The sequence below is a fragment of the Xiphophorus maculatus genome, chromosome 14 (assembly GCF_002775205.1).
Source record: "Xiphophorus maculatus strain JP 163 A chromosome 14, X_maculatus-5.0-male, whole genome shotgun sequence".
In the NCBI taxonomy this organism is placed as follows: domain Eukaryota; kingdom Metazoa; phylum Chordata; class Actinopteri; order Cyprinodontiformes; family Poeciliidae; genus Xiphophorus; species Xiphophorus maculatus.
In genome coordinates this window covers 27,695,341-27,720,816 of record NC_036456.1, presented here as the reverse complement: position 1 = coordinate 27,720,816, position 25,476 = coordinate 27,695,341, and the positions used below count along the sequence as shown (strand labels likewise).

At 38.7% G+C, this 25,476-nt stretch overlaps 1 protein-coding gene across 2 annotated transcripts in view; it reads left to right on the top strand.

Annotated features, from left to right (window-relative positions):
• LOC106700401 (up-regulator of cell proliferation-like) overlaps positions 1–24,777 on the top strand; it is a 39,601-nt gene extending 14,824 nt beyond the window's left edge. Inside the window, exons 1-4 of one of the 2 annotated variants that reach the window (XM_023346744.1) lie at positions 4,397–4,478; positions 8,536–8,743; positions 9,207–9,329; positions 19,446–24,777. In XM_023346744.1, the coding sequence (XP_023202512.1) occupies positions 8,614–8,743; positions 9,207–9,329; positions 19,446–24,109 (4,917 nt within the window). In that variant the 5' untranslated portion in view covers positions 4,397–4,478; positions 8,536–8,613 and the 3' untranslated portion in view covers positions 24,110–24,777. Of the gene's footprint in view, positions 1–4,396; positions 4,479–8,535; positions 8,744–9,206; positions 9,330–19,445 lie in introns of those variants that run through there. The other variant, XM_023346745.1, reaches the window with a different exon arrangement.
• The last annotated feature ends 699 nt before the right edge of the window (positions 24,778–25,476 follow it).

Genomic DNA, 25,476 nt, shown 5'->3' with positions numbered 1-25,476 from the left:
TGGCCCCCCGTCCAGCGCCCCTCCGCCCACCCTTGTTGTGTTTTTGTTTTTTCTGGACTCTGGCCCCCCATCCGGCGCCCCTCCACCCACCCTTGTTGTGGTTTTTTTTTTGGGCGTCTGGTAGCCGCCCTTGAGGGGGGGGTACTGTCAGGATCTGTGTTTTCTGTGTTCATTTAGAGTTTTTTGTGTCCTTGCGTCTCTTCGTTGTCCTGTCCTCCCCTTGATTGTTCCCAGGTGTGTCTCGTCTCTGTGATTACCCTCCCGTGTATTTAACTCCACCTGTGTTCTTTGTTCCTCGTCGGGTCCTCGTCTATGTGCGTTCGTGTTGTTCCGTTGTCCATTCCTTTTTACGGTTGCTACCGGTGTCGAGCCCTGGTTTCCGCTCGGCCGTGCTGCCCGTTATTTTGGACTGTGTTTTGCTGGACATTCATCATTAAAACCATTAATTTACCACATCCTGGGTCTACAGCGTCTGCCTCACCACCTCAACACACCACACCCCATGACAGGTGGAGAGAAAAGCAGCAATAAAACTAACAGAAGACACTCTAAACAACTGGAAAGGACCAGTATGGTATGTAAACCATCAGGTGGCGCCAAATCCTCATTCTGTGACCACTCCTGTGCGTTTAGTATGGAACAGCAGTCAAAGATTTGAAGGTCTAAGTATGAATGATATTCTGCTGAAAGGTCCTGATGTTTTAAATCCCATTCGTGCTGTTCTACTCAGGTTCAGAAGGGGACTGCATGCTGCCCTGGGAGACATTAAAAAAATGTATAACTCTGTTTGGCTAGAGGACCTGGAGAGACATCTACACAGGTTCCTCTGGAGAGACGGCTCAGAAGAGGAGATCGGTGAGTTTGCCATTACCAGAGTTAACATTGGGGATCAACCTGCTGGATGTATTGCCCAAGTAGCAATGCGAGAGACGGCAAAACTGCCCATGTTTGACAGCTGTAAAGAGGAGCGTAGGATCCTGGAAGAAGACTGTTATGTCGATGATATTTTAACATCTGACAATGACCCAGAACTTTCCACCTTACAAGAAGAGATCTTACAAGCTGGGGGATTCTGTTTGAAACCATGGGTCCACGTAGGCTCAAATAATCTTTTGTCCAAAGAAGTTTGAACACCGTTATGCCATTTAGAATATAATTACCCTTTGTGATTTCAGTCTGCTTAGGATTCATACAGAGCACAGAACATAGAAATAGAAGTTGTTATGATGTAATTTTCAGGTTTACAGTATAGATACTTTAAATATGTTCTGGTCATTCAGATTAGTGCAAGGCATGCAGTGAAAGGGTGCGTTGTTTTGGTTTTCTTGCAAGTTTTTGGTCCCTACTAAAAAAAAAAGGTCATACACAAAGCATACTATAAGCACCTTGAATATAATGTTTACTGTTAAAAACTCTCTAAAATAATATTATATTTTACTTCTAAAACTGATGACCATACATTAAAATAGCATTTACACAAGCAAAATGAAGCAATCTATGTACTCCATAAGATGTGCTGAATGACACTGAAGTACTACAGAACAATAATGGTCACAATATGACTTTTAATATTTTCTTCATAGTTATAAGCGGTGACTTTAAATTTAGAGTCATGATAGGTTTATTACACCGCATGAAAAAGGGGACTTACGCTGCCGTGTGCTTTGATATTGAGGGCTATCAGCAGGAGTTTTTTGTCAGAATGGGAAACTGTATTGTACTGACTTTTTGTGTCAGTGTTGCCCCATCACCCCACCCCTTGAGCTTAGGAGTGGCTTTCACTTTCGTTCCATGCAGTTTTTTCAAATTCAAATTAAATTCTAATTCAAAAATACTTTATTAATTCCAAAGGGAAATTAAATGTAACTTGTTAATTCTTCAAAGAGTTAGTATAGATGGTGATGGTTGTTGGAAGAAAAGATCTTCTGCAGCTGTCTGTGTTGCACTGAATCTGAAGAAGCCTCTGACTGAAAACACTCTGTCTTCCCAAGACAGTCTTGTGACAGTGGGTTTGTTGAAGCAGGTGTATGATGGCATCCAATTCCACTGCAATAAGCAAACTGCAGAGTGTCTTCATATATACTTGTCTGCTTATTCAGGTGGGACAACAGGAGTTTCTCCAGGACCTTCATGTTGTGAAATATTAGTGTCATAAAATGCGGTGTAGAGGTGAGTGGTGAGGCAGACGCTGTAGACCCAGGATGCGATAAATGAAGGTTTTTAATGAGGAATACTCCAGGAAAACAGAACACAACAATGATCACACAAGTCCAAATCCCTGGCAACACTGCTGAGCGGAAGCTGAGGCTCAACACAGGTAGCAACAGAGAACACAAATGGACTGACCACACACACGGCAGAACAGATGTCAAATGAGACGAGGACCCGACAGAGACACAGGTGACACTAAATACACAGGAGGTAATCAGGGAACGAGAAACACCTGGGAACTAATCAAAGGGAGACAGGACAACACGGAGACACAGATACATAGGAAACTCAAAATAAACACACAGAAAAACACAGATCACGACAATTAGGGCTAAATTTGTCTTAAAATTGAAAGTCATCTCAGTGAGGAAGTATCAGTTTACTAGTTCACTAGTTGTCTGGAGGCCACACACACTACTGAGCCTCATTTAGACTGAGGAATATTGACTGAATCAATCTGTCATGTTATTTTAAACTTTCATATTAAGAATGAATCCAAATCCAGATTTCCAAAATGAAATAATGTTGATTTACAATGATCATTTTTGTGTTATTTTCTGTATTCACCATGATAATAATAAAGATTTTCAATTAAAATATTTAATCAATTGAGTTCTGGAATGTTGTTTTAATGTTCACTTTAATTTTGTGTGCAGTGTATAAAATTGTGTTTGCATAGTTCCAAACATTTTCTTTGTACATTCTCATCATTTTATAATTGAGGATTTGTGAATAAATGACAAACTCCAAACTTTTCATGCCTTAAAATCAATTGAAGTCTGAGCTGAAGGTGTTAGAGCAGCATTATAAAAGTCTTAGAGAGTGGTGTGTCTTTTATTGATCACATGGCCAAAGATAATGAGTATGATGGATCAACATCTAGTTTGTCTAAAACTACAAAGTACAAAATATTTTTTTTAAAATACAAGCTGTTATGCACTTTTAAAGATGTACTAGGAAGTGACACAGGCAAATCTTCGTCATGTAAATGTAAAAAAGAACTTAAGTCCATCTTGAAGAAAATGGATCCATGCTGGCAGCAACATTTCATGGCACTCAGTCCAGTGGATCATAAATCCTGCTGGACTCTATGGCTGCACATCAAGGAGGAAAACACATCTCTCAGCAAGACAAAAAGACCTTTGACCTTTTCATGATCTCAACAGTAGGGTTTGTCAGCAAAGACAAATTGTCAAAATGGGAGTGATAGTGTTGTTAAGTAAATAATGTCAGTGTGAATATGTTGAGTTTTATTAAGTCAGAGAATAAAAGTCAAAAGGTGAAAACTGATTGGAGTCAGAGATGGAGGAGTTAAAGGATTATTGCAAAGCCTTAGAGAGAGGAGTTGTTGTACAGACGGCCAGAGAGGATGAATATTATTACAATGATAATAATAATTAGTCTACTAATAAAAGGATCTCAAAATGTGTCAGACTGTTGGGGATAAAAAACAACAAAATTAAAGTTTTAGTGCAGCTGGTTTGAATTGGACAATGTATATTTTAATAATCATGTACAAACAAAGCTCTTCTGTAAATTAATTAAGTTTACCTGTTTTAATTATGAATTACCTTGATGATAGAGTCAGGTAGAGTCAATTAAAGAACAAAAACCAAAAGCTAATGCTGATGGTATTGAATTGATGCAGGTTTCCTGCTTTGCGTTACAAACCTCAGGCGAAAGCATCGATATGACAAGTAGTGGAAACCAGAGTTACAAATGAATAGAATAATTTCAATGAGGAAGCCTGCATTCTTGAGTTAGGAAAGCTGTTAAAAATGAAGATCATACCATTGATTGTGTTGGGATTTACCCAAGACCCATGGAGGAAAAGGACTGAACTGAACACAGAACAAGGAACTGGTAAAAAATTCAAGAAAAACATTTTGCAGTAAGTAAGATAAAACAATGGTAACCTCGCTAAAGCTGCTATAAGAAATATTATGTGACATGTCTCATTCTTAATATTTCTTCGCTTGACATTTTGTTGCAATAATGATTTTGTTTGTACTTTTTTTTTGTTCTTTTCGCCTTTTTTGTCTTGACCTCTGATTTCTGAAAACTGTCATCAAATTCTGACATAATAAAACAACTCGACGCTATAAGTGATGATCATGTCCTTAACTGTAAACAGATTAGATAAAGTTGTTTCACTTAAAACCAAAAGTGAAAGTAGAATCAAGGATATAAAAGGAGTTGGCTGCTGTTCAGCTCTCAGACAGAACTGCTGCTCTACAGAGTCGCTGCACTACAGAACTTCTTTCAAGGTGAGTGTTTTGATTATATTAATAAAGCATCTCTTTAGAATAGAATTCAACTTTATTGTCATTGCACTGTCACAAGTACAAGCAACGAGACGTAGTTTGCATCTATCCAGAAGTGCTCTACGAGATATAAATATTTATTTACTGATGTACAAGACTATGTATGTATGGACTATAAGGGGTTATAGCAAGAGATATAGATATTGTGTATACATATAAATATAAATATGGGAGCTATATGCATAGATTATACAGAATATACAAGAATGTTAGGGAATGGATTATATATGTATATAATATGATACAAGATAAATAATGGCAGATAAAATTTACAGGTTGTATGTGTGTGTGAAGAAAACAGTCCGTGATGTGTGTGTGTGTGAGGATAGTCCATGTGTTATTGTTGTATGAGAGGATAGGGGAGTAGAGTCCTTATAGTTTATGTTTTATGTCAGGAGGCGTTCAAAAGCGTGACAGCTGTGGGAAAGAAGCTGTTCCGGTGCCTGGTGGTTCTGGTCCGTAGGCTTCTGTAACGCCTCCCAGAGGGCAGGAGGGAAAAGAGTGTGTGTGCTGGGTGAGTGGAGTCCTTTGTGATTTTCCCGGCCCTTTTCAAACACCTCTTCCTGTAGATGTCCTTGATGGCAGGGAGCGGTGCCCCGGCGATATACTGGGCAGTTTTCACCACCCTCTGCAGCGTCTGCCGGTCGGAGACAGAGCAGTTCCCGTACCAAGCTGTAATACAGTTGGTGAGGATGCTCTCAATGGTGCAGCGGTAGAAGTTCGTGAGGATCTCTGAGGACAGGTGGTTCTTCCTCAGGGTCCTCATGAAGAAGAGGCGCTGATGCGCCTTCTTAATGAGTTTGGAGCAGCTGGTCGTCCAAGTCAGGTCCTTGGAGATGTGGACTCCCAGGAACTTAAAGGTGTCCACACGCTCCACCACTGTCCCCTTAATGTGGATGGGTGGATGTGGGTCAGTGTTCCTCCTGAAGTCCACGATAAGCTCCTTGGTCTTCTCGGTGTTCAGCTGCAGGTTGTTTTTGTCGCACCACTCAGCCAGACGGTCTACCTCCTCCCTGTAAGCGGCCTCATCATTATCTCTGATGAGGCCGATCACCGTGGTGTCGTCTGCGAACTTGATGATGGCGTTAGAGCCATGGACAAGTCTGCAGTCGTAGGTGAAGAGGGAGTAGAGGAAGGGACTCATCACACAGCCTTGTGTCACTCCGGTGTTTATGATGATGGTGGATGAGAAGTGGTTGTCCAGCCGGACATGTTGAGGTCGACTGGTCAGGAAGTCGAGCAACCAGTTACACATGAGCGAACTGATGCCGAGGTCTGTGAGTTTGGTAATGAGTTGTGATGGGATGACAGTGTTGAATGCTGAACTAAAATCTAAGAACAGCAGTCTGGCGTAAGTGTTCTTACTGTCCAGGTGAGAAAGGACAGAGTGCAGCGCTATAGAGACTGCATCCTCTGTGCTCCTGTTCTGCCTGTATGCAAATTGGTGGGGGTCTAGTGTGGGGGGGAGACAGGATCTGAGGTGTGCTAGGACCAGCTGCTCCAAGCACTTGGTAATGATGGGGGTAAGGGCTACCGGGCGGTAGTCATTGAGTCTGGTTGGGTTGGGATTCTTGGGGATTGGGACGATGGAGGTAGACTTGAAGCAGGTCGGTACCACAGCGCGGGCCAGGGACAGGTTGAAAATGTCCGTCAGCACTCCTGCCAGCTCCCCAAAGCACGTTCTGAGGACACGTCCAGGTATGCCATCAGGACCCGCAGCCTTGTGGGATTTAATCCTGCTCAGAGCTGCTCCTACGTCAGTGGGGAGCAAAGTCAGTGGCTGTTGGCCTGGGGTGGTAGCTGCTTTGGTTGCAGTTGTGGTATTCCCTCTCTCAAAACGAGCATAGAAGTTGTTAAGTTCGTTGAGGAAGGAGACATCAGTAGAAGCGGGGGTGGCATTGGTGTTCTTGTAATCTGTGAGAATCTGAAGGCCTTGCCACATACGTCGGGGGTTGGAGTTAGAAAAATGATCCTCCACCTTCCTTTTGTAGTGGTGTTTGGCCTTCTTGATTCCCTTCTTCAGCTCAGCCCTGGCTGCACTGTAAGTCTGTGCATTCCCTGACCTGAAGGCGATGTTGCGGGCCTTCAGCAGGAGACGAACGTCTCGGTTCATCCAGGGTTTCTGGTTGGGGTACATGGTAATGCGTTTGCAGGTTGATTCACTTATATTACTGAATATCATTTTTTTTATTTAAATATATCTATATGTATGTTAGAGATGCTACGATCAGGTTTTTGCTGCCGATTATAATCACCCATGAGGGACGATCACCGATCAATGCTGATCACCTGGATTGGATGTTAATTTTTCGCTTTAGGTCTAAATGCTACTACAGTGGTTTGACAGGTGGATTCTATTCATCCTCATCAATCATTTAGAAAATGATTGATTTACCTAATTTAAACAAAACAAGCAAAATACTTGCAGGCACAATACAGCAGACACTCAGTCAAAATGACAACTGAAAAACCTGCAATCAGTTAAATAATATTTGACAGTAATGTTCACAGTGCCCCAAGTTATGCATGAGTCAAATCAATCTCAAAACACTGCCTATATTAAATTCTGTCAAAGTAAAATGCAGGTTGCATCTAAATAAACAATCCAAAATTACTAAATCAAAACTTCCTGAGAGCATGGCTAGCTGATTAATGCTGGTTCTGATTGTTTGTTTCTGACCTAGCTGAGTAAGAGCAGAGGAAATATTTTTTTTATTTTTCATTTCAGAGATTATCTGTTTAATGTTAGGACATAACAAAAGTTTATGTAAAATCTTTTTTGCTTAAGTTACATTCTGCAGCTTGAAGCAGATGTTCGGTGTGAGCGTTCACTGCTGGGTGGAGTTTAAACGGTGCTACATCTGTGAAATATTACTACCAATCCTAACTCGTTGACTTAAATTATTTTTCGGGTTACTTGCTTAGCTTTCTGACCATCATGCTCTTCCAGGTGAATATTTGCAGTTGTGTGCTGTTTTACCTTTTGTCTGGCCGCTCCGGATGTCTTTTTTTTCCTGCATCGAGCCTCAATGTAGCCATACACTTTGTCAAGTGTTTGTTTTTTAATGTCATATTAGATTTGTTGTGTTAATGCATTTTGACCTGCTTCGCCCCCGAGGTATTCTCTGTCACAACATGCACGCTTCCCCATTCACTCTGAGTGTTGAAGTTCCTCATCACATTGCTTAGGATTTGGTTGCCATGCGCTTGCGCAGTGTGAAGGAAAGAGGAGATAAGCTGCATTGGCAGGTTGCGAAGTGACATATAAGTGATCAGTTTTAGTGATCAGCATACCTGTCAAGTCTCCCATTTTGGCCGAGAGACTACCTTAGAAGTTGGGAATTTTTTCTGCAATCTTACATTGTTTCTCCACCATTAACACGACTGCATCACACAATAATCTTGAGCTTTAGTACAAACTGTGCAAGGTAAGGGTGTGAGCAACGCACGGACATCTAGATTGACAGTGCTAAAATCTTCCTCCTGGATTTGATTGGTGGTTTCTGACTGTGCATTTCTGCAGTAGGACCACTGGAGGGAGCCAGAGGACTTTGATGTTTCCAGAGATTTTCTGTTGCTTGTTTGACAGTTTTAACAAATATGCAATAAATACATTTTTATCAAGGTTACTGCAGCTTTGAATGTCCCTGCAGCGATAATACACCAAAATGTCTTAAAGGGTGTCAGAATATTTTAGAGACGTCAGAAGCCAGAAAGACATTAACATGTTTTAAACCTTGCAGTGACCTCTATGACCTCTTAGAATTGAAGATGATCAGCTTTTAAAGAAAGGTGGTGACGACACACCTTAAATGGGAGGTTTGTTGGGTCTAGAAAGTCATTTAGGCGTTAAGCGTTTTAATAAAGATTAATGGATTTTCTACAGGCAGTTAGTACCTAAAAAAAACCACAACATTCAAATGGTCATCAATAAATATTACATAAATATTAGGGAAGTTATTAATGCTGAGTTTTTATTTTTTGTTTTTTTCCCGCACAGCCTGATCCATTCATGTGGAGACAGTAGAGCACAAAATCTGCAGTCAACCTTCGTATCTTCCCAACACCTGATGGCAAAATGGACGACTTGACTCTGATCTCTATCTGTATGGTCTGCATCGCATTACTACTGATAGGCCTATTCAAATTCTGTAAACCCCTGCATCGAACCTGTCAGAATCCAGAAGAAAGCCCAACAGAAATAGCAGGTATGTCTGCTGCAACACCTGCACACATTTGTGAATACAGTAGACAAAAGTCAAAGAAGAGTACAACATATTTAAAACCAACTGTAAACAAACATACATTAAAATGGAAACAAATGAACTTTGATTTATAAAGGCTTTTTAAAATTATGATTAGCTGAAAGAGTTGAATTATAAATGCTGAGGAAACTGGAAGTAATAAATTAGTAATTTCTTAGTGTGAATTAATTTCTGTATTTTTGGCAAAAATTACAGTCTGGATGTACAAAACTGGTGGAGGCTTACCCTAAAATATTTTTTGCTGTAAATGCAGCAAAATATGCCTGATGAAAGTACTGACTTGGGATCCTTAATGTCAGTAAAAGGAGAATTTTTCAGATTTATATTTATGAATAATTAAACATTGTTATTGTACGAGGTGCTCTGCCCTCCACTTCAGAGAGGCTAACACTCTCTCCCTCTGCAGTAATCAGCCATCCTCTCTTAAATCCTCCTGAATCTGAGACTCTTAATGGAAAGACAAGAAAGGAACCTTCATCAACATCTGCTGAGTCTGATGACAAGCCAAAGGATGGAACAGATGGTGAAGGTCAGTAAAATAAAATGAAAATGAAATCAGAGTGCAAGAATGTTTGAAAAACAATGTCTGACATTCATTTGTTCATTTTCATAGAATTTTTATTCATCATTTCCTTTGTCAGATTCAAGTTATTTCTGTCACCATTGTGGTTTTTATTATATTAACAAAGGAGTTCCAACAATTTTGTCAGTGTGTATGTTTATGTTATTTCAGATGTAAACACAGTGATCAGGGAAAATTTGGGGATTTTTAGGATCAACTATGGATTTCATATAAATATTTGAATTTGAGTCCACATTAGAAAAATTTGAAATCAAGGTTTATAGTTTTTTGAAATGAAGAAAGCCTGAATAAACTCAGAGTGCTCAACAGAATTATTTAATTTAGAAGATAAACTCATGAAACAGGCCTGGACAAAATGATGGTTCTCTTAGCTTATGTTGCTCAATGTTTTGAGGCAATAACTGCAATCAAGCGATTCCTATAAAGGCCAATTATACCTCTGCACCTCTCAGCAGGTACAGAGCCTTGTGAAAGTATTCGACCTCCTTGAACTTTTCAACCTTTTGCCGCTTTTCAGGCTTCAAACATAAAGATCCAAATTTTTTATTATTTTGTGAAGAATCAACAAGTGGGACACAATAATCAGGTGGAATGAAACTTATTAGATATTTCAAACTTTAGGGCTGCACAGTGGTGCAGTTGGTAGCACTGTTGCCTTACAGCAAGAAGGTCCTGGGTTTGATTCTTTCTGCACGGAGTTTGCATGTTCTCCCTGTGCATGGTGGGTTCTCTCCGGGTACTCCGGCTTCCTCCCACAGTCCAAAAACATGAATGTTAGGTTAATTGGTCTCTCTAAATTCTCCCTAGGTGTGAGTGTGTGTGTGCTTGGTTGTTTGTCCTGTCTGTCTCTGTGTTGCCCTGCGACAGACTGGCGACCTGTCCAGGATGACCCCGCCTCTCACCTGGAATGTTAGCTGGAGATAGGCACCAGCACCTCCTGACCCCACTAGGGACAAGGGTGTTAGAAAATGGATGGATGTATGTAGTGATCAGGGAATATTTAGGGATTTTTATTATCAACTATGGATTTCATATAAATTTTTGAATTTGAGTCCACATTATAAACATTTGACATCAAGGTTCATAGTTTTTTGAAATGAAGAAAGCTTGAATAAACTCAGAGTGCTCAACAGAATTATTTATTTAAAAAATAAACTCATGAAACAGACCTGGACATAATGATGGTTCTTTTAGCTTATGTTGCTCAACGTTTTGAGGCAATCACTGCCATCAAACGATTCCTATAAAAAGTCATTTATATTTCTGCACCTCTCAGCAGGTACAGAGCCTTGTGAAAGTATTCGACCTCCTTGAACTTTTCAACCTTTTGCCGCTTTTCAGGCTTCAAACATAAAGATCTAAATTTTTTATTATTTTGTGAAGAATCAACAAGTGGGACACAATCGTGAGGTGGAATGAAACTTATTAGATATTTTAAACTTTAGGGCTGCACAGTGATGCAGTTGGTAGCACTGTTGCCTTACAGCAAGAAGGTCCTGGGTTTGATTCTTTCTGCACGGAGTTTGCATGTTCTCCCTGTGCATGGTGGGTTCTCTCCGGGTACTCCGGCTTCCTTCCACAGTCCAAAAACATGAATGTTAGGTTAATTGGTCTCTCTAAATTCTCCCTAGGTGTGAGTGTGTATGTGCTTGGTTGTTTGTCCTGTCTGTCTCTGTGTTGCCCTGCGACAGACTGGCGACCTGTCCAGTAGGAACCCTGCCTCTCGCCTGAAACATTTGATGGAGATAGGCACCAGCACTCCTTCTGACCCCACTAGGGACAAGGGTGTTAGAAAACAAATGGATGGATTTTAAACTTTTTAAACTTTAACAAATAAAAAAACCGCAAAGTGGGGAATGCAATATTATTCGGCCCCCTTGCATTAATACTTTGTAGCTCCACCTTTTGCTGTGATTACAGCTACAAGTTGCTTGGGGTCTCTATCAGTTTTGCACATCGAGAAACTGAAATTCTTGCCCATTCTTCATTGCAAAACAGCTCAAGCTCAGTGAGGTTGGATGGAGAGAGCTTGTGAAGAGCAGGTTTTAACTCTTTCCACAGATTCTCAATTGGATTCAGGTCTGGACTTTGACTTGGCCATTCTAACACCTGGATATGTTAATTTGTGAAACCATGATGCTGTCACCACCATGTTTGACAGTGGGAATGGTGTGTTCAGGGTGATGAGCTGTGTTGCTTTTACGCCAAATATTGTTTTGCATTGTGGCCAAAAGGTTTGATTTTGGTTTCATCTGACCAGAACATCTTCTTCCACATGTTTGGTGCGTCTCCTAGGTAGCTTGTTGCAAACTAAACAAGACTTTTTATGGCTATATTTGAGAAATGGTGTTCTTCTTGCCACTCTTCCAATAAGGGCCAGATTTGTGCAGTGTACCCTCTGACTGTTGTCCTATGGACAGACTCCCACCTCAGCTACAGATCATCCAGAGTGATCATGGGCCTCTTGGCTGCATATCTGATCAGTTTTCTCCTTGTTCGAGATGAAAGTTTAGAGGGACGGCCGGGTCTTGGAGGATTTGCAGTGGTCTGATACTCCTTCCATTTCAATGTGATCACTTGCACAGTGATCCTTGAGATGTTTAAAGCTTTGGAAATCTTTTTGTATTAATATCCAACTTTAAACTTCTCCACAACAGTATCTTGGACCTACCTGGTTTGCTCCTTGGGCTGAATGATGAGCTTTAAATACAACCCTGAGACTATCACAGAACAGTTGCTTTTATACGGGGACTTAATTACACACAGGTGGATTCTATTTATCATCATCATCAGTCATTTAGGACAACATTGGATCATTCAGAGATCCTCACTGAACGTTTGGAGTGAATTTCCTGCACAGAAAGTAAAGGGTTTGAATAATATTGCACGCCCCACATTGCAGTTTTTTATTTATTAAAAAAAGTTTAAAATATCCAATAAATTTCGTTCCACATCACAATTGTGTCCCACTTGTTGTTGATTCTTCACAAAATAATAAAAAATGTGATCTTTATATTTGAAGCCTGAAAAGTGACAAAAGGTTGAAAAGTTCAAGGAAGCTGAATACTTTCGTAAAGCTCTATATTTTTGTCCACTGATCATGAGTTCAGATCTCTCAGGTTTGAAGACGCCTTTTCCAGACTGCAGGTTTCAGCTCCTTACAAAGATGCTCAATAAGATTTAGGTCAGAAGGCCACTTCAAAATAGTCCAATATTTTCCTCTTAGCCTTTCTTTGGTGTTTTGGGTCATTATCCTGTTGCAAGACCTGCAACTGAGAATCAAGCTGTCTGACACTGGGCAGCACATTTCTCTCTAGAATCCATTGATAGTATTGAGATTTCATTATAGTCTGCACATATTTACCCTCCTGTTATGTTCTGGGTCAAATTGACCCATTTTAAAGTTTAAATTTTTTTTTAAACTTTAAAGTCTAGTAGAACAATTTCACACTGATTTTGACTCAATAGGTCACATGACCTAGAAGCTACTGAAGAAAAAAACTAAATTTAAACTAAAACAATAGGTTACAAAAATAAAAAATGAGTTAAAATGGAATGAAAATGTGTGTCCCTCATATATACAGCTTAGTAGAAGAATTGCACACTGATTTCTAGTCAATGTGGCACACAATATGGAAGCTATAATAGAAAACATTATATTATTTAATATTAAAATTATTTAAAATATTGAATATGACTTGACGTTTTAATAGAGGGTAGTGTGTCTCACGTAGAAGCATGAATTACCACTTTGTATCAGTTGGTCACAAGGCAAGGCATTTATTAACATTTGTTTGACAGGAGTGTTTGGAGTCAGAACTTAAGTTTTACCTGCAGGGAGAACACAGCTGAAACCCAGTTACAGATTTCTGCCTATGCTCTGAAGCTTCAACTGAGTCTTACCCTGCTTTTATTAGAATTAGGAACTCCCTAGTTACATGACAGTGTGCAGCCCTGAAGGGAGGGGGAGCAAAAAACAGCTGCACACTCACATGAACACAACTCATTCATACAATCTTCAAAAGCATATTTCATAAGATAAGAATGCCAGTTTGCAGTTTCTCTAGGCCACAGGTGTCAAACTCCAGTCCTCAAGGGCCACTGTCCTGCAGTTGTTAGATGTGCCACAGGTACAAAACACTGGAATGAAATTATTTAATTACCTCCTCCTTGTGTAGATCAGTTCTCCAGACCCTTGCAATGACCTAATTATTCTATTCAGGTGTGGTGCAGCAGAGGCACATCTAAAAGTAGCAGGACAGTGGCCCTTGAGGACTGGAGTTTGACACCCCTGCTCTAGGCCATCACTGCTGGAACGTCTCGTTCATGGTACCCTCCTCTTCACTCCTCAGCAGGCCGCTTCCCACAGTTTCCTGCAGACATCTCTCACAAAACAGACATAGATTCTAACAGTCCTCAAACATAATGATTAGTAACAGCTTCCGAAACAGCTTTTTCCCACTTGCCATCAGACTGCTGAACTCTTAACTGGACTGCACTCAAAAACTGGTCTCCACTTCATACCTTGCACATATACATAGCTAAATAACTTCCATTTTACTGTCAGTCCTGCACTTTATATTTTATATTCATATTTATATTCATATTTTATTCTGTATTTTATTTTATTCTGCAGTAACCTCACAACATTGGAACCTCCAAACATTGTCCTGAGCCGTATGCAACGAAATTTCGTTCTGCATACACCCTGTGCATGCAAAATGACAATAAAGTCAGTCTAAGTCTAAGTATTTATATAGGTTATTATTTTAATTCTATCATTTCCCCCTTGAATAACATATATAAATACCCAAATTCTCGTACCACTTCTCTTTAGATTTTCAACTGAAAGATCATAGTTGAGAGCTCAAACATTAGTACATTCAGAGAAAAAAATGCTATGTAAAACACATGTAATCATTTACTGTTCAGGATACATTTCAGACAAGCAAACATTCTTCACAGTGTAGTTATCATCATCATTAGCGTCAGTGTCACAAAACAATTGTTAGCCTAACAGGAGTACATTTGGGCTCTGCGGTCTTCCACGGGAAATTGCAATCTGTTTAGCAAACAACGCAGACATGGAATACAACAACATCCACATAAAGTAAGAACAGCAGCAAATACTGCAATGGAAAACAGGAACAGAGGAAACTAGAGTGTGATATTTCCAAAGGCATCCATCCACGAGTCCCACATGGACATGGGATTTTCATTTTCCCATTCCAGGGTACAAGCCTCTCACTTGCCTCCGTTAGGCTACTGACTGTGGGTATTATTGTGTTGGGATAAATGTGGAGCTGTTTCACCAAACAGTATACACATTTATTTTTCCTCTTCTTAGGCAGCAGTGTATCAAGGGCAATTCTGCTCTAGAATGCCATGAGAGGTAACAGCAACACTTGTCATACACAGCCTTACAACCTGCCTGTCTAGTTTCCTAATTTCTGCACATCATAGTGGATGTAATTCATTCTGTCTACATTTTATGTATAGTACACCACCAACAAATGGAAGACTTAGAAACCCTGTAGATTCACAAACTTATTGACATGGTTCAAAGTTTATATTTTCTTTTAAAATCAGCTTTTTTACTTCTGCTTTTATCTCAGCTTTATTTTAAGCAGATCTTGTAGTAGAAAATCAAAAACAAAACAAAAAAGGTTTAAAATATCAATGTAGTTGGATAAATCACATTTGACATCAATCAAACAGTGAATATCAGTGTGAATTAACAGCCCACTCTAAATTACCTTTATAGAACAAACTGAATATTATTAGTTGTTTAACTAAAATATTCTATACAATTTCTTCAAAAAGAACTAGATCTGGGTTAATTATAATGTTAATGTATAACTTAACAAATCCAGACATTTTCTAGATATCCCATTTCTTCTCTAGGCCTTTTACTGGTAAGTTTTATTCACAGTCATTTTAAATGGATGTAAACCAAAACAAAATGTAGATTAGAAAAATCATCATAATCCTGCATCTCGGACCCCACCTGGGTGTCATTTTACTGCTTCATTAACTTTTTTTTTTTTTTTTTTTTTTACAAGTTGGTTAACACATGTACCCCATTATCACTATAAATTGGTTCAGGTATACCATATCTGGGAATTATCTCTTTGCAAAGTGCTTTAGCCACCGTCAGAGCATCTTTTAGTGGAGAACAACTCTATCCATTTAGAGTAGCCATCTATTATAACCAAACAATATTTTTCCCTTCATTCTGATTTAGTTCTATGAAATTCATATAAATCACTTGAAAATGATTTTTAGGTTCTGGAAACTTTATTCTTCTTGGTCTTAAGTTTCCCTGTTTCACTCTGGGTTATGTTTAGCACAGATCAGAACATGTCATATAAGTTCCAGTAGTCTAATTAAGTAATATAAAAGGTAAATCCATAATTTATTATCCGTCCCCCCACTCCCCTGATGATGCATTACATGCTAATGTATCACAATTTCTACTACTTTAAATAGATATTTCAATGCTGCCCTTTTATTTATCCACAATCATTTTTCCAATTCAGGCCTTTGCTGTTGTATGTCTCTAAATATCTTTTTGTGCATAATAGTTTGTTTCTCTATATCTAACACTTTTATTTCTGCTGATGCTGCCACTTCTGCTTATTCAAATCAGCTTAACCTATTTCCATTAAAGACTTTATTGATACCTGCTGTGTGTGCTACACACTTACAAATTACTAGGTTAGCTTGCAGTTGTTTTGCTTATAGAAAATCTATTAGCAAAGGGGCATTTTGTTACAGATTTACCTGTGAATATTGTCAAATTTATTAAGGTAAAACACCATTAGATGGCCACAGTTATCTCTTCTTGCTTATTTAAAATGACCATCCTGAAATTAAACCAAAACCTCAGATCCTCTAATTTAATATAAATTTTAATGACCATCAATCAATTAATCCTAGATTAAAAGTTCTAAACTTTAGTTCAGAAATATTACTTTCATTTACTTTTATCAATTTGGAGTAACTAGTTACTTAAAATATCAAAATCTCACATAGCTTTGTATTTCAGATAAACTGGCAATGTAATTCTGGCCACAGTCTTCTGATGTCCGTCCCTCCCGTTGGAAACCGCAGGCTTGTTGGATTCCGGCTCTCGAAGGACCAATTTATGTTAGATCTAAATTCACTCACATGAACACAACTCATTCATACAATCTTCTAAAGCGTATTTCATAAGACAAGAATGCCAATTTGCAGTTTCTCTAGGCCATCACTGCTGGAACGTCTCGTTCATGGTACCCTCCTCTTCACTCCTCAGCAGGCCGCTTCCCACAGTTTCTTGCAGACATCTCTCACAAAACAGACATAGATTCTAACAGTCCTCAAATATAATGATTAGTATTTATATAGGTTATTATTTTAATTCTATCATCTAGTCAGTGTGGAAATACTGGATATCCTGAGTGACGTAAAGAAAAATCAAAGGGAGTCAACAAAATATTCACAAAATACTTTAATTCCTTGTAGGTATCATTATTTATTCTCAGTGAAAAATACAATATAGGCTGCGAGGCTGAGTGTGTGCAAGAGGAATGTTTACTGAAAAATGAGATCAACTCTGGATGAATTGAAACCACAGAAGGAAGCAAAAGATGCTTCTATAAAACACCAACTCGGGCTGAATATAAAATCACACCACACTTCTGTTATGACTGGGCTCAAAGGTCACAACAAGAAGAAACACACACCATGTTTAAGAGTATCTGTAAAACACATTTATTTAGAACAAACTAACCTTAAACTTAAAGATTCTATGAAATTTGACAATCAGTTTGGTATGAGGACAACCAAACTTGCTTGGTGTGCATGAGTGAAAGCTAAATGTGAAAGTGTTCAAATGTGCAATCAAAATAATCCATAATGAACCCAAACTGATATATATATATATATATATATATATATATATATATATATATATACACAGCCATGCGTAACAGACAATAACACATAAAATAAAGGGCGTTTTGATGCTCATTTTTGAGTGTGGTGAACAACAGAAAAAATATTCAGCGTCAGATTTGTTTTGTCGATCTACAATATACTCTTATATATTTGTAATATAATATTCCGAGGCAGCTTAAGTATTGTATTAACAATAAGTCCTGATGAGACTTTAACATAGTTATTTGGTTTGTTTTGTACTGTTTCAGCAATAGCTGTTGCAAAGAAAAGGTAGATGCCTAACCTACAGCTTGACTCTGGAGGAGTTTAGCAGGGGGGGCATTGACTTATTTTGGGGGCAGGAGATGTAAACTAGCTTTTACATCAACATAAATACATAAACAAACTTTTATATAACCTTTCAAATAAAATGAACATGTTTATTAGTACAAAATAAACAATAAGAATTTAAACAGCAACATGTATGAAATGTTGAGTAAATGGGCTCAAATTTGCATACACAGGTTATATATTGCAGAAATCTAACAATGTTTCCAATCTGTGGAGTGCATTTCTTTAAATGCAAACTCAATCTACTTAAGTAAAAGTAGCAATAATAATATTATTCAAGTGGTGGACCGCTTTGTGGCATGGTAGGGGAACAATTATCTCCTCTGGAATGTACGCAAAAAAAGGAGATGATTGTTGATTTCAGGAAAGACACGGTCAGATCAAACCCCATTTTCATCATGGGAGAAAAAGAAAATAAATACCTCGGTGTTCTCCTTGACGACAGACTGGACTGAGATTCAATAGTGAAGCCTCTATAATTAGGGACAGAGCAGACTGGACTTCTTGAGGAAGCTAAGATCCTTCAAGGTTTGCAGCAAGATGCTGCAGATCCTTTATAAGTCTGTTGTTGAGAGCACCACCTCTTCTACCATCATCTGTTGGGGCAGCAGCATCAGAGCCAAGGACCTAAAAAGGCTCAACAGCGTCATAAAGAAGGCTGGTTCTGGTCTGGGGACAGCTGTACAACCTCTAGAGATGATTATGCAAAGAAGATAAAATCAAGAAAATTATGGACAATCCTGACTATCCTCTTCATCAGTCTGTCTTGGGAAGGCAAAGCATCTTCAGTCAAAGGCTTCTTCAGATTTAGTGCAGCACAGACAGTTGCAGAAACTCTTTCCTGCCAACAACCATCACAATCTTCAATAACGATTTGAAGAATCTGAATTAATGACTTACTACAACATTTAATTTCCCTTTGGGGTTAATAGTATTTTTGAATTTGAAGTAAAAGTAAAAAGTGCAGTGCAGTAAAACTACTCTTATTAGTACCTTTTTTATCTCAGAAAGTTTCTCAAGTAAATGTAACCACTACTAGCCACTTTTGAACATTAATAACAAAATTAGTAGACAATACTTGTTAAAAAGCATAACATGATATATTAGCATTAGCTAGTCATCATTTATCTAACATTATCTGCATCCAACAGCATTACTGAACTATTCATGGTTAGTTTGAAAACCTGTGCAAGGTTCTGTGGCTTTTGCTGGTTTGCTGCCATGATTCTAACACACACTGCACAGTTCTGCATGTGTGTGTCTGTTGCACAGGTGTCATAACGGAAAAACACGTTACGACATATTAACTATTGATTAAATTGTTGTAATGGCTGAAAAATGTGTAGAAGCCCCTACTGTGTCAAATCAAGATGGGAATAATAGAAAGTTGGCACCTCTGAAGTAAATTTAAAAATAAACAGCTTCCAGTTCAGGGGAGGACAAGGCTGACTCTGTGGGCAGGCAATGCCCCACAATGTCCTCCTATGCCGCCGGGCCTGTTAATATGAATTGCTCATATGAATTATGATATAGATTTAGTAATTATTTAAAAAACATTTATTATTTTAGTTCTACTTCAGAATTGTGTTATTTTGTGTTGGTTTGTCTATACTTGAAAAGTTGTGGTTGGACTGTGATTTTTTTAAGAGATAAGGGATATAAATAATTTTGCAGGGCACATCATGTACCTTTTGGACTTAATGAAAAACATTTATTATTGGCATTAACAGTTAAAAAACAATGATTTAAGTTTATTGACTAAAGTAATATATTTGGCTTTATTTTAAACAGGGACCAAGCTGAAGACATTTTTGGAGGATCTGGGATTGGATCAGTTCTACAGGGAGAAGCTGTCACTCAACAAGATACTGGAGATCAATAAGAAGACCATCAATGATGAGCCTCCAAAGTTTAAATCTGATCTTTCATGGCATTTTCTCAAGAAACTGATGATGGTGAATGTAACAGCTAGAAAGATAAAATCAGTTTCTATGTCTAACCAAGATGATGAATTAGAACCTGATGAGCTCAGTTTGGATGATCTGCTTGCTTGTACAAATGAGGGTGACTCTGTAAATCCTCTTGATTTAATCACTGCTCTCTTCCTGTGTTCTGATGGGTTTGTTCGTCAAGAATTAGCTCTAAAAATGTCCATGTGTCAGTTCTCTGTTCCTCTGCTGCTTCCTAACTGTGATACACAGCAGTGCACCCTCATGCTGTGGGCCATGAAAGACATTGTTAAGAAGTACAGACCTTCAGATCTTTCAGAATCAAAAGGCTTCATAGAAGACAGAATAGCTCTTTCTGAACTTCCAATGATCTCATTTGTGAGGCTGGGTGAGTGCTCTCTGTCCAAATCAGAGATCCTCAATAAACTTTTAAACAACCCAGATGACACCTTTGTTCACCGTGACATGGAGTCTGGAGACATTCAGAGAAGAATATCCAATGGACTGACTGAAATGACCTGGTACCTTCCCTGTGGAAACAAAAACATGGACATCTTCAGTGAACCAGTTGCTATAGCTAACCTTCGTGGAGACATTGCTTCATTTGAAACTCAATTCTCCTTTTTGTGTCAGACATCTGCTGCAGTTTTTGTTTTCTTTGACCAGCTGGACTCTGAGTGTGAACTGCTGATGAACAAAAACCATAAAGCTCAAATCTTCTTAGTGGGAAACCAACAGAGCAAAAACTTCAGATTTGATTTAGTTAAAAAACTGGCAACCAGTCTGGCCTTGACTCAAAACAACATTCTAATAAAGACAAAACAAACAAATGGTGCAGATTTTGTTAAACTACTGAGGAAAAGAGTCAGTGATGTAATTAATAACCCCCAGAGTAAAATGTCTGTAGAGCAGATGGCTGATGTTGCACATAAACTGGGAATCATAGTTGATGAAGATTCTCCAGAGTGCCAGGCTGGAAAGATGAAAGCTGATAAAATCACTGCAGAGATTGAAGACATACTGAAATACAAAAAAGATCAACTTCCTTTACAAGATAAAATATGGAAGGAACGGACTTGTTTAGAAAAGGAAGAATTTCGTCTCCGAAAAGTTGGTTCTGAAAACATTGAAAATTACAAAAGCAAACTTCAGAGCGAGAGAAAAGAACTGAGGAAAAAGCAAAATGTTTCTGCAATGTCCAATGCAATGACATGTTTCATTAGTGCAATATCCAGCCCACATAGAGAAAGGTATTACTTTCTGAAATGGATGAGAATGAACCTCGACAACTTGTCTCAAACAAAGCTTTCTGGCCTCAGGGAGCTTTACAAGGAAAAATGCAAAGATTCTGAAAACAAACAGGAGATCAAAGAAATCGACCAACAACTTTCCAGCAGCTCACTGGGAGTTGAGCACTTCTTCCGTGAAATGGGTCAGATCTATGAAGCTTCTCTTTACCTTCCAGAAACAGATCCATCACGTCAACAACTGCAACATCTGCCCAAACTCTGTGCTCAGTTGTTGCTGGATGGATTTCCTCTTGAGCTTGTAGATGGAGATGCTTCCAACATTCCTCTCAGATGGGTGAGTGATGTTCTCTCTCAGCTCAATGACTTGGTGTCTCCAAAGAACAAGATCCTGGTCGTCACAGTTCTTGGAGTTCAGAGCACAGGGAAGTCCACTCTCCTTAACACCATGTTTGGAGTTCAGTTTGCAGTCAGCAGTGGTCGATGCACTAGAGGTGCCTTCATGCTGCTCATCAAAGTCAATGAAGACTTCAAGAAAGTTCTCAACTGTGACTTCATGATGATCATCGACACTGAAGGCTTAAAGTCACCAGAGCTAGCACAGCTGGACAACAGCCATGAGCATGACAATGAGCTGGCAACACTTGTTGTTGGTCTGAGTGACATCACCATTATCAATATTGCAATGGAGAATTCAACAGAGATGAAAGACATCCTGCAGATAGTGGTGCATGCTTTCCTCAGGATGAAGGAGGTCGGCAAAAAGCATCAATGTCAGTTTGTTCACCAGAACGTTTCTGATGTTTCAGCTCATGAGAAGAACCTGAGAGACAGGAAGCTGCTGTTAGAACAGCTGAATGAGATGACCCAGGCAGCAGCTAGAATGGAGAAGAAAGAGAAGAACAAGAGCTTCACTGATGTGATGGAGTATAATCCAGACACTGGGAACTGCTACATTCCTGGACTCTGGAATGGAAACCCACCAATGGCTCCAGTCAATGCAGGATACAGTGAGACTGTCTATGAACTCAAGAAAAACATCATCCAACAGCTGGGAAAGTGTGAGTCAACTTCTAATAACATCTTGGAGTTCAGAGAGTGGATAACCAGCCTGTGGAATGCAGTAAAACATGAAAACTTCATCTTCAGCTTCAGAAACAGCCTGGTGGCTGATGCTTACACGAGGCTCTGCACAGAGTACAACCAATGGGAGTGGGAGTTCAAAAAGGAAATGTACAAATGGGTAACCAATGCAGAAATTAGAATTTCCAATTTTGGTTCATTTGCTGCAACATCTGAAATATCTGACATGAATGAATTCATCACCGAGTTGAAAAGTGAAGCAATCACAGAGCTGACCAAGTGGGAAACAAAGATCCTTGACAATCTGAAGAAATACTTTGATCAGCCAGAAGGTCATGTTTATCTGATTGAAGGATACAGAGAGGATTTCTCCAACAGCATAAAGAGTCTTCGACGAGAAACTGAAAGATCAGTGTTCAACCAGATCACAGCAGCAGCTGACATTAAGAAGGGATTGAAAGAACTCGACAAAATCAGGGCCACTTATACAGAAAAAATTGAGAAAGCAGTTTGTGATTTAATTGATGAATGTCGTAAAAGCAAAGTTAAAATGACTGATAGAGAGCTTGATGAAAGTTTTGATAAGATGTGGACTGAAACTCTGAACACCTTGTCTTTCTACGAACAGCAGACTTCAAATATCTTCACCAATGTGTCCCTTCAGTTACAAACAAATCTTTCACCCAAGGGAAGCCATGCATGTGAACTGTTGAGTAAAAAATCTCTGACAGACTGTGGACTGGAGCCTTTTACATACAAACCTATAGGAATGAAGGAAACAGTCAAAACTTTTTTTAAAGGACTTTGGACCTGGACGGATCTAATAAAGGCAAGACAAGAAATTGCTGAGAGGATTATTTCAGATTGTGATGACCATATTAGTGATAAAGTCAGGAGAAAAACTAATTATCATGATACTTATATCCAGGAGATTCTTCACATCATTGATGAAAAGCTGAACAATGCTGATGTTGACATAGACATAGAGTTTGAGGTGCCTCTGAAACAACACATCTGTGGATCTGCAGCCAGAAAGTTTCAGAAAATGCATGAAGAATTTATACAAGAAAATGATCCTTATAAATGTCTGCAGAAAAACAAGGAAAGGTTTTGCACAGATTTCAAAGATGTCTTCCACAAACGAGATCAATGCCAGAAAAAAGCTGAAGAATTCACAAACCAAAGTCTGAAACCTGCTGTTGAAAACTTCATCTATCGTTCTCTTGGTGTTGATATTGTTGATAAAATGATGACAAGAGAGGAGTTCAGCACACGAATGTCCTTCCAGTATTCAATTTTATTGGATCTGATTTCAAAGGGTGAATTTGTAAGCTTTAAGGAGTACAATTGTTCATATGAATCTTACGTAAAATCATGGACATCTAAAAGAATTAAGGAGCATTTCTCCTCTGGGTTGATAATTTGTGAGTTAGAGGACAAACATCTTAAGTCCTGCATCAACCACATAAATGCTGCCATTAAAAAGGCAACAGCAGAAAACACTGACAGTCTGAGGACATTTGTTGTCAAGATCTGCACAGAACTTCGTGACAAACTGGTAATTTCCCAGGATGCTCTTGATGCCTTCATGGTTCTGAACAAGTCTGACCAGGAACAGTTTATTCACTGGCTCAGCAAGTGTGTGGAGGAAATGACAGAAGCTCTTAGAGAAAAGTTTAAATCAACTGAGTTAGAAACAAAACTTTCAGTTCTCCATATGAAACCAGAGAATGAGCTTTTCACCAGAGTGATTGGTTGTGGCAAACTGTGTCCATTCTGCAAAATATCCTGTGATGCTGGTGGAGAAGACCACACTCAACACTTTGCTAATTTGCATCGACCAAATGGATTAGGTCGGTACAGGTTTGTAAGCACTGGGAAACTCGTAACTGACATCTGCTCTTCTCTTGTTATCAGTGACAGTCGTTTTCGCTGCAGTGACACAAAGGGTGAATACCATCCTTACAAAGAATATAGGGAGATTTACCCAGACTGGAATATTCCTCCAGATGTGAGCCTTGAGGCATCAGATTATTGGAAATATGTGATGGCCACATACAACGAGAAATTTGCTAAAGCATATCATGCAGAGCCTGCTGACATTCCTGATGCTTGGAAGGAAATCACAAAAGAACAGGCAGTGGAAAGCCTCAAGAAATCATTCAACATCAAGTGAAACTATAATTAATGTTTAGTTGTAAGAACAAAACTGGTTCTTGCATGTAGATTTTTTTGTCCTTTTTTTGAAAGGCCCAATTTACACGTTGGGTTCACCCCTTTCATGAAAGTCAAAATAAACAGCTTAAGCCTAATTTACTGTAGCTCTTTATTTTCTTCATTGATCATTTAATATTTTAGCATTTTGTCATTTTATTATTTTATTAACTTTTGTTTGCAACATATCTTGTCTGAAAATATCTAAACTCTTGTTGAAAGAATGTATGTTTGCTACTACATTAGATGGATAATTGGAGAGTTTCAGTACAAATTTATTGTTCATTGTTAACGACTCAATGAAATCAATTCTCCATTGTCATTACATCATTCAGTGGGTGATTGCTGCAAAGTCAATCACTGGATGCATTTACTGAGTTTCCTTAGATAGAAAAAGTTTCACCAAATGAAATACCAATCTGAACGCAGCTGATTGGGTCAAATTAGAATATATTTAATTTTAAATCTGTCGATTTGTTGTGGTTGAACTGATTATGTATTTCTGTATATTGTATTAAATTTATCTGTTTTGTATTCCAAATTATCTTGAGATTACATTTGCTATGAATTAGTGCTAGAATAATAAACTTAATTGAATTAAGATTGATGTCAAATTATTTTTGTTTTGGTTATTTTTGCTGTATGGGTGCAGGAATGTTATGAAATAAATGTTCTTATATATATTTAATTTGTGTTTTAGTTGTAATAACTGAAGCTGTGCGTTGACTCTAGATCTATAACTTTAGATCTATAACTCTAGATCGTTCCTCTTTAGGTCCAAAAATAATAACTTCCGTTTTAGTTTCTGTTCAGCTGGAGAAAGTTTTGGCACATCCACACATTTATCTGTTCTAAGCATCTGTTCAGTGATTGGATGGGGTCAAAGGTCACCTGGTGACATCATAATGTAGAGCTGTGTGTCATCTGCATAGTTATGGTAGCTAATATTATTTCCTGTTATAACCTGAGCTAGTGGGAGCATATAAATATTGAATAAAAGGGGTCCTAGGATTGAACTTTGGGGTACCCCACATGTGACCTTTGACCTCTTTGATGAGAAGTTTCCAATTGAAACAAAGAAATCCCTGTTCTTTATGTAGGATTCAAACCAGTTAAGCACTGGACCGGAGAGTCCGACCCAACTCTCCAGTCGATTCAGTAATATATCGTGGTCAACAGTGTCAAAAGCTGCACTGAGGTCCAACAGAACCAGCACTGTGGTTTTGCCACAGTCCGTATTTATATGGATGTCATTGAACACTTTTACGAGGGCGGTCTCTGTGCTGTGGTGAGCACGAAAACCAGACTGGAAGGAGTCAAAGAGGTTGG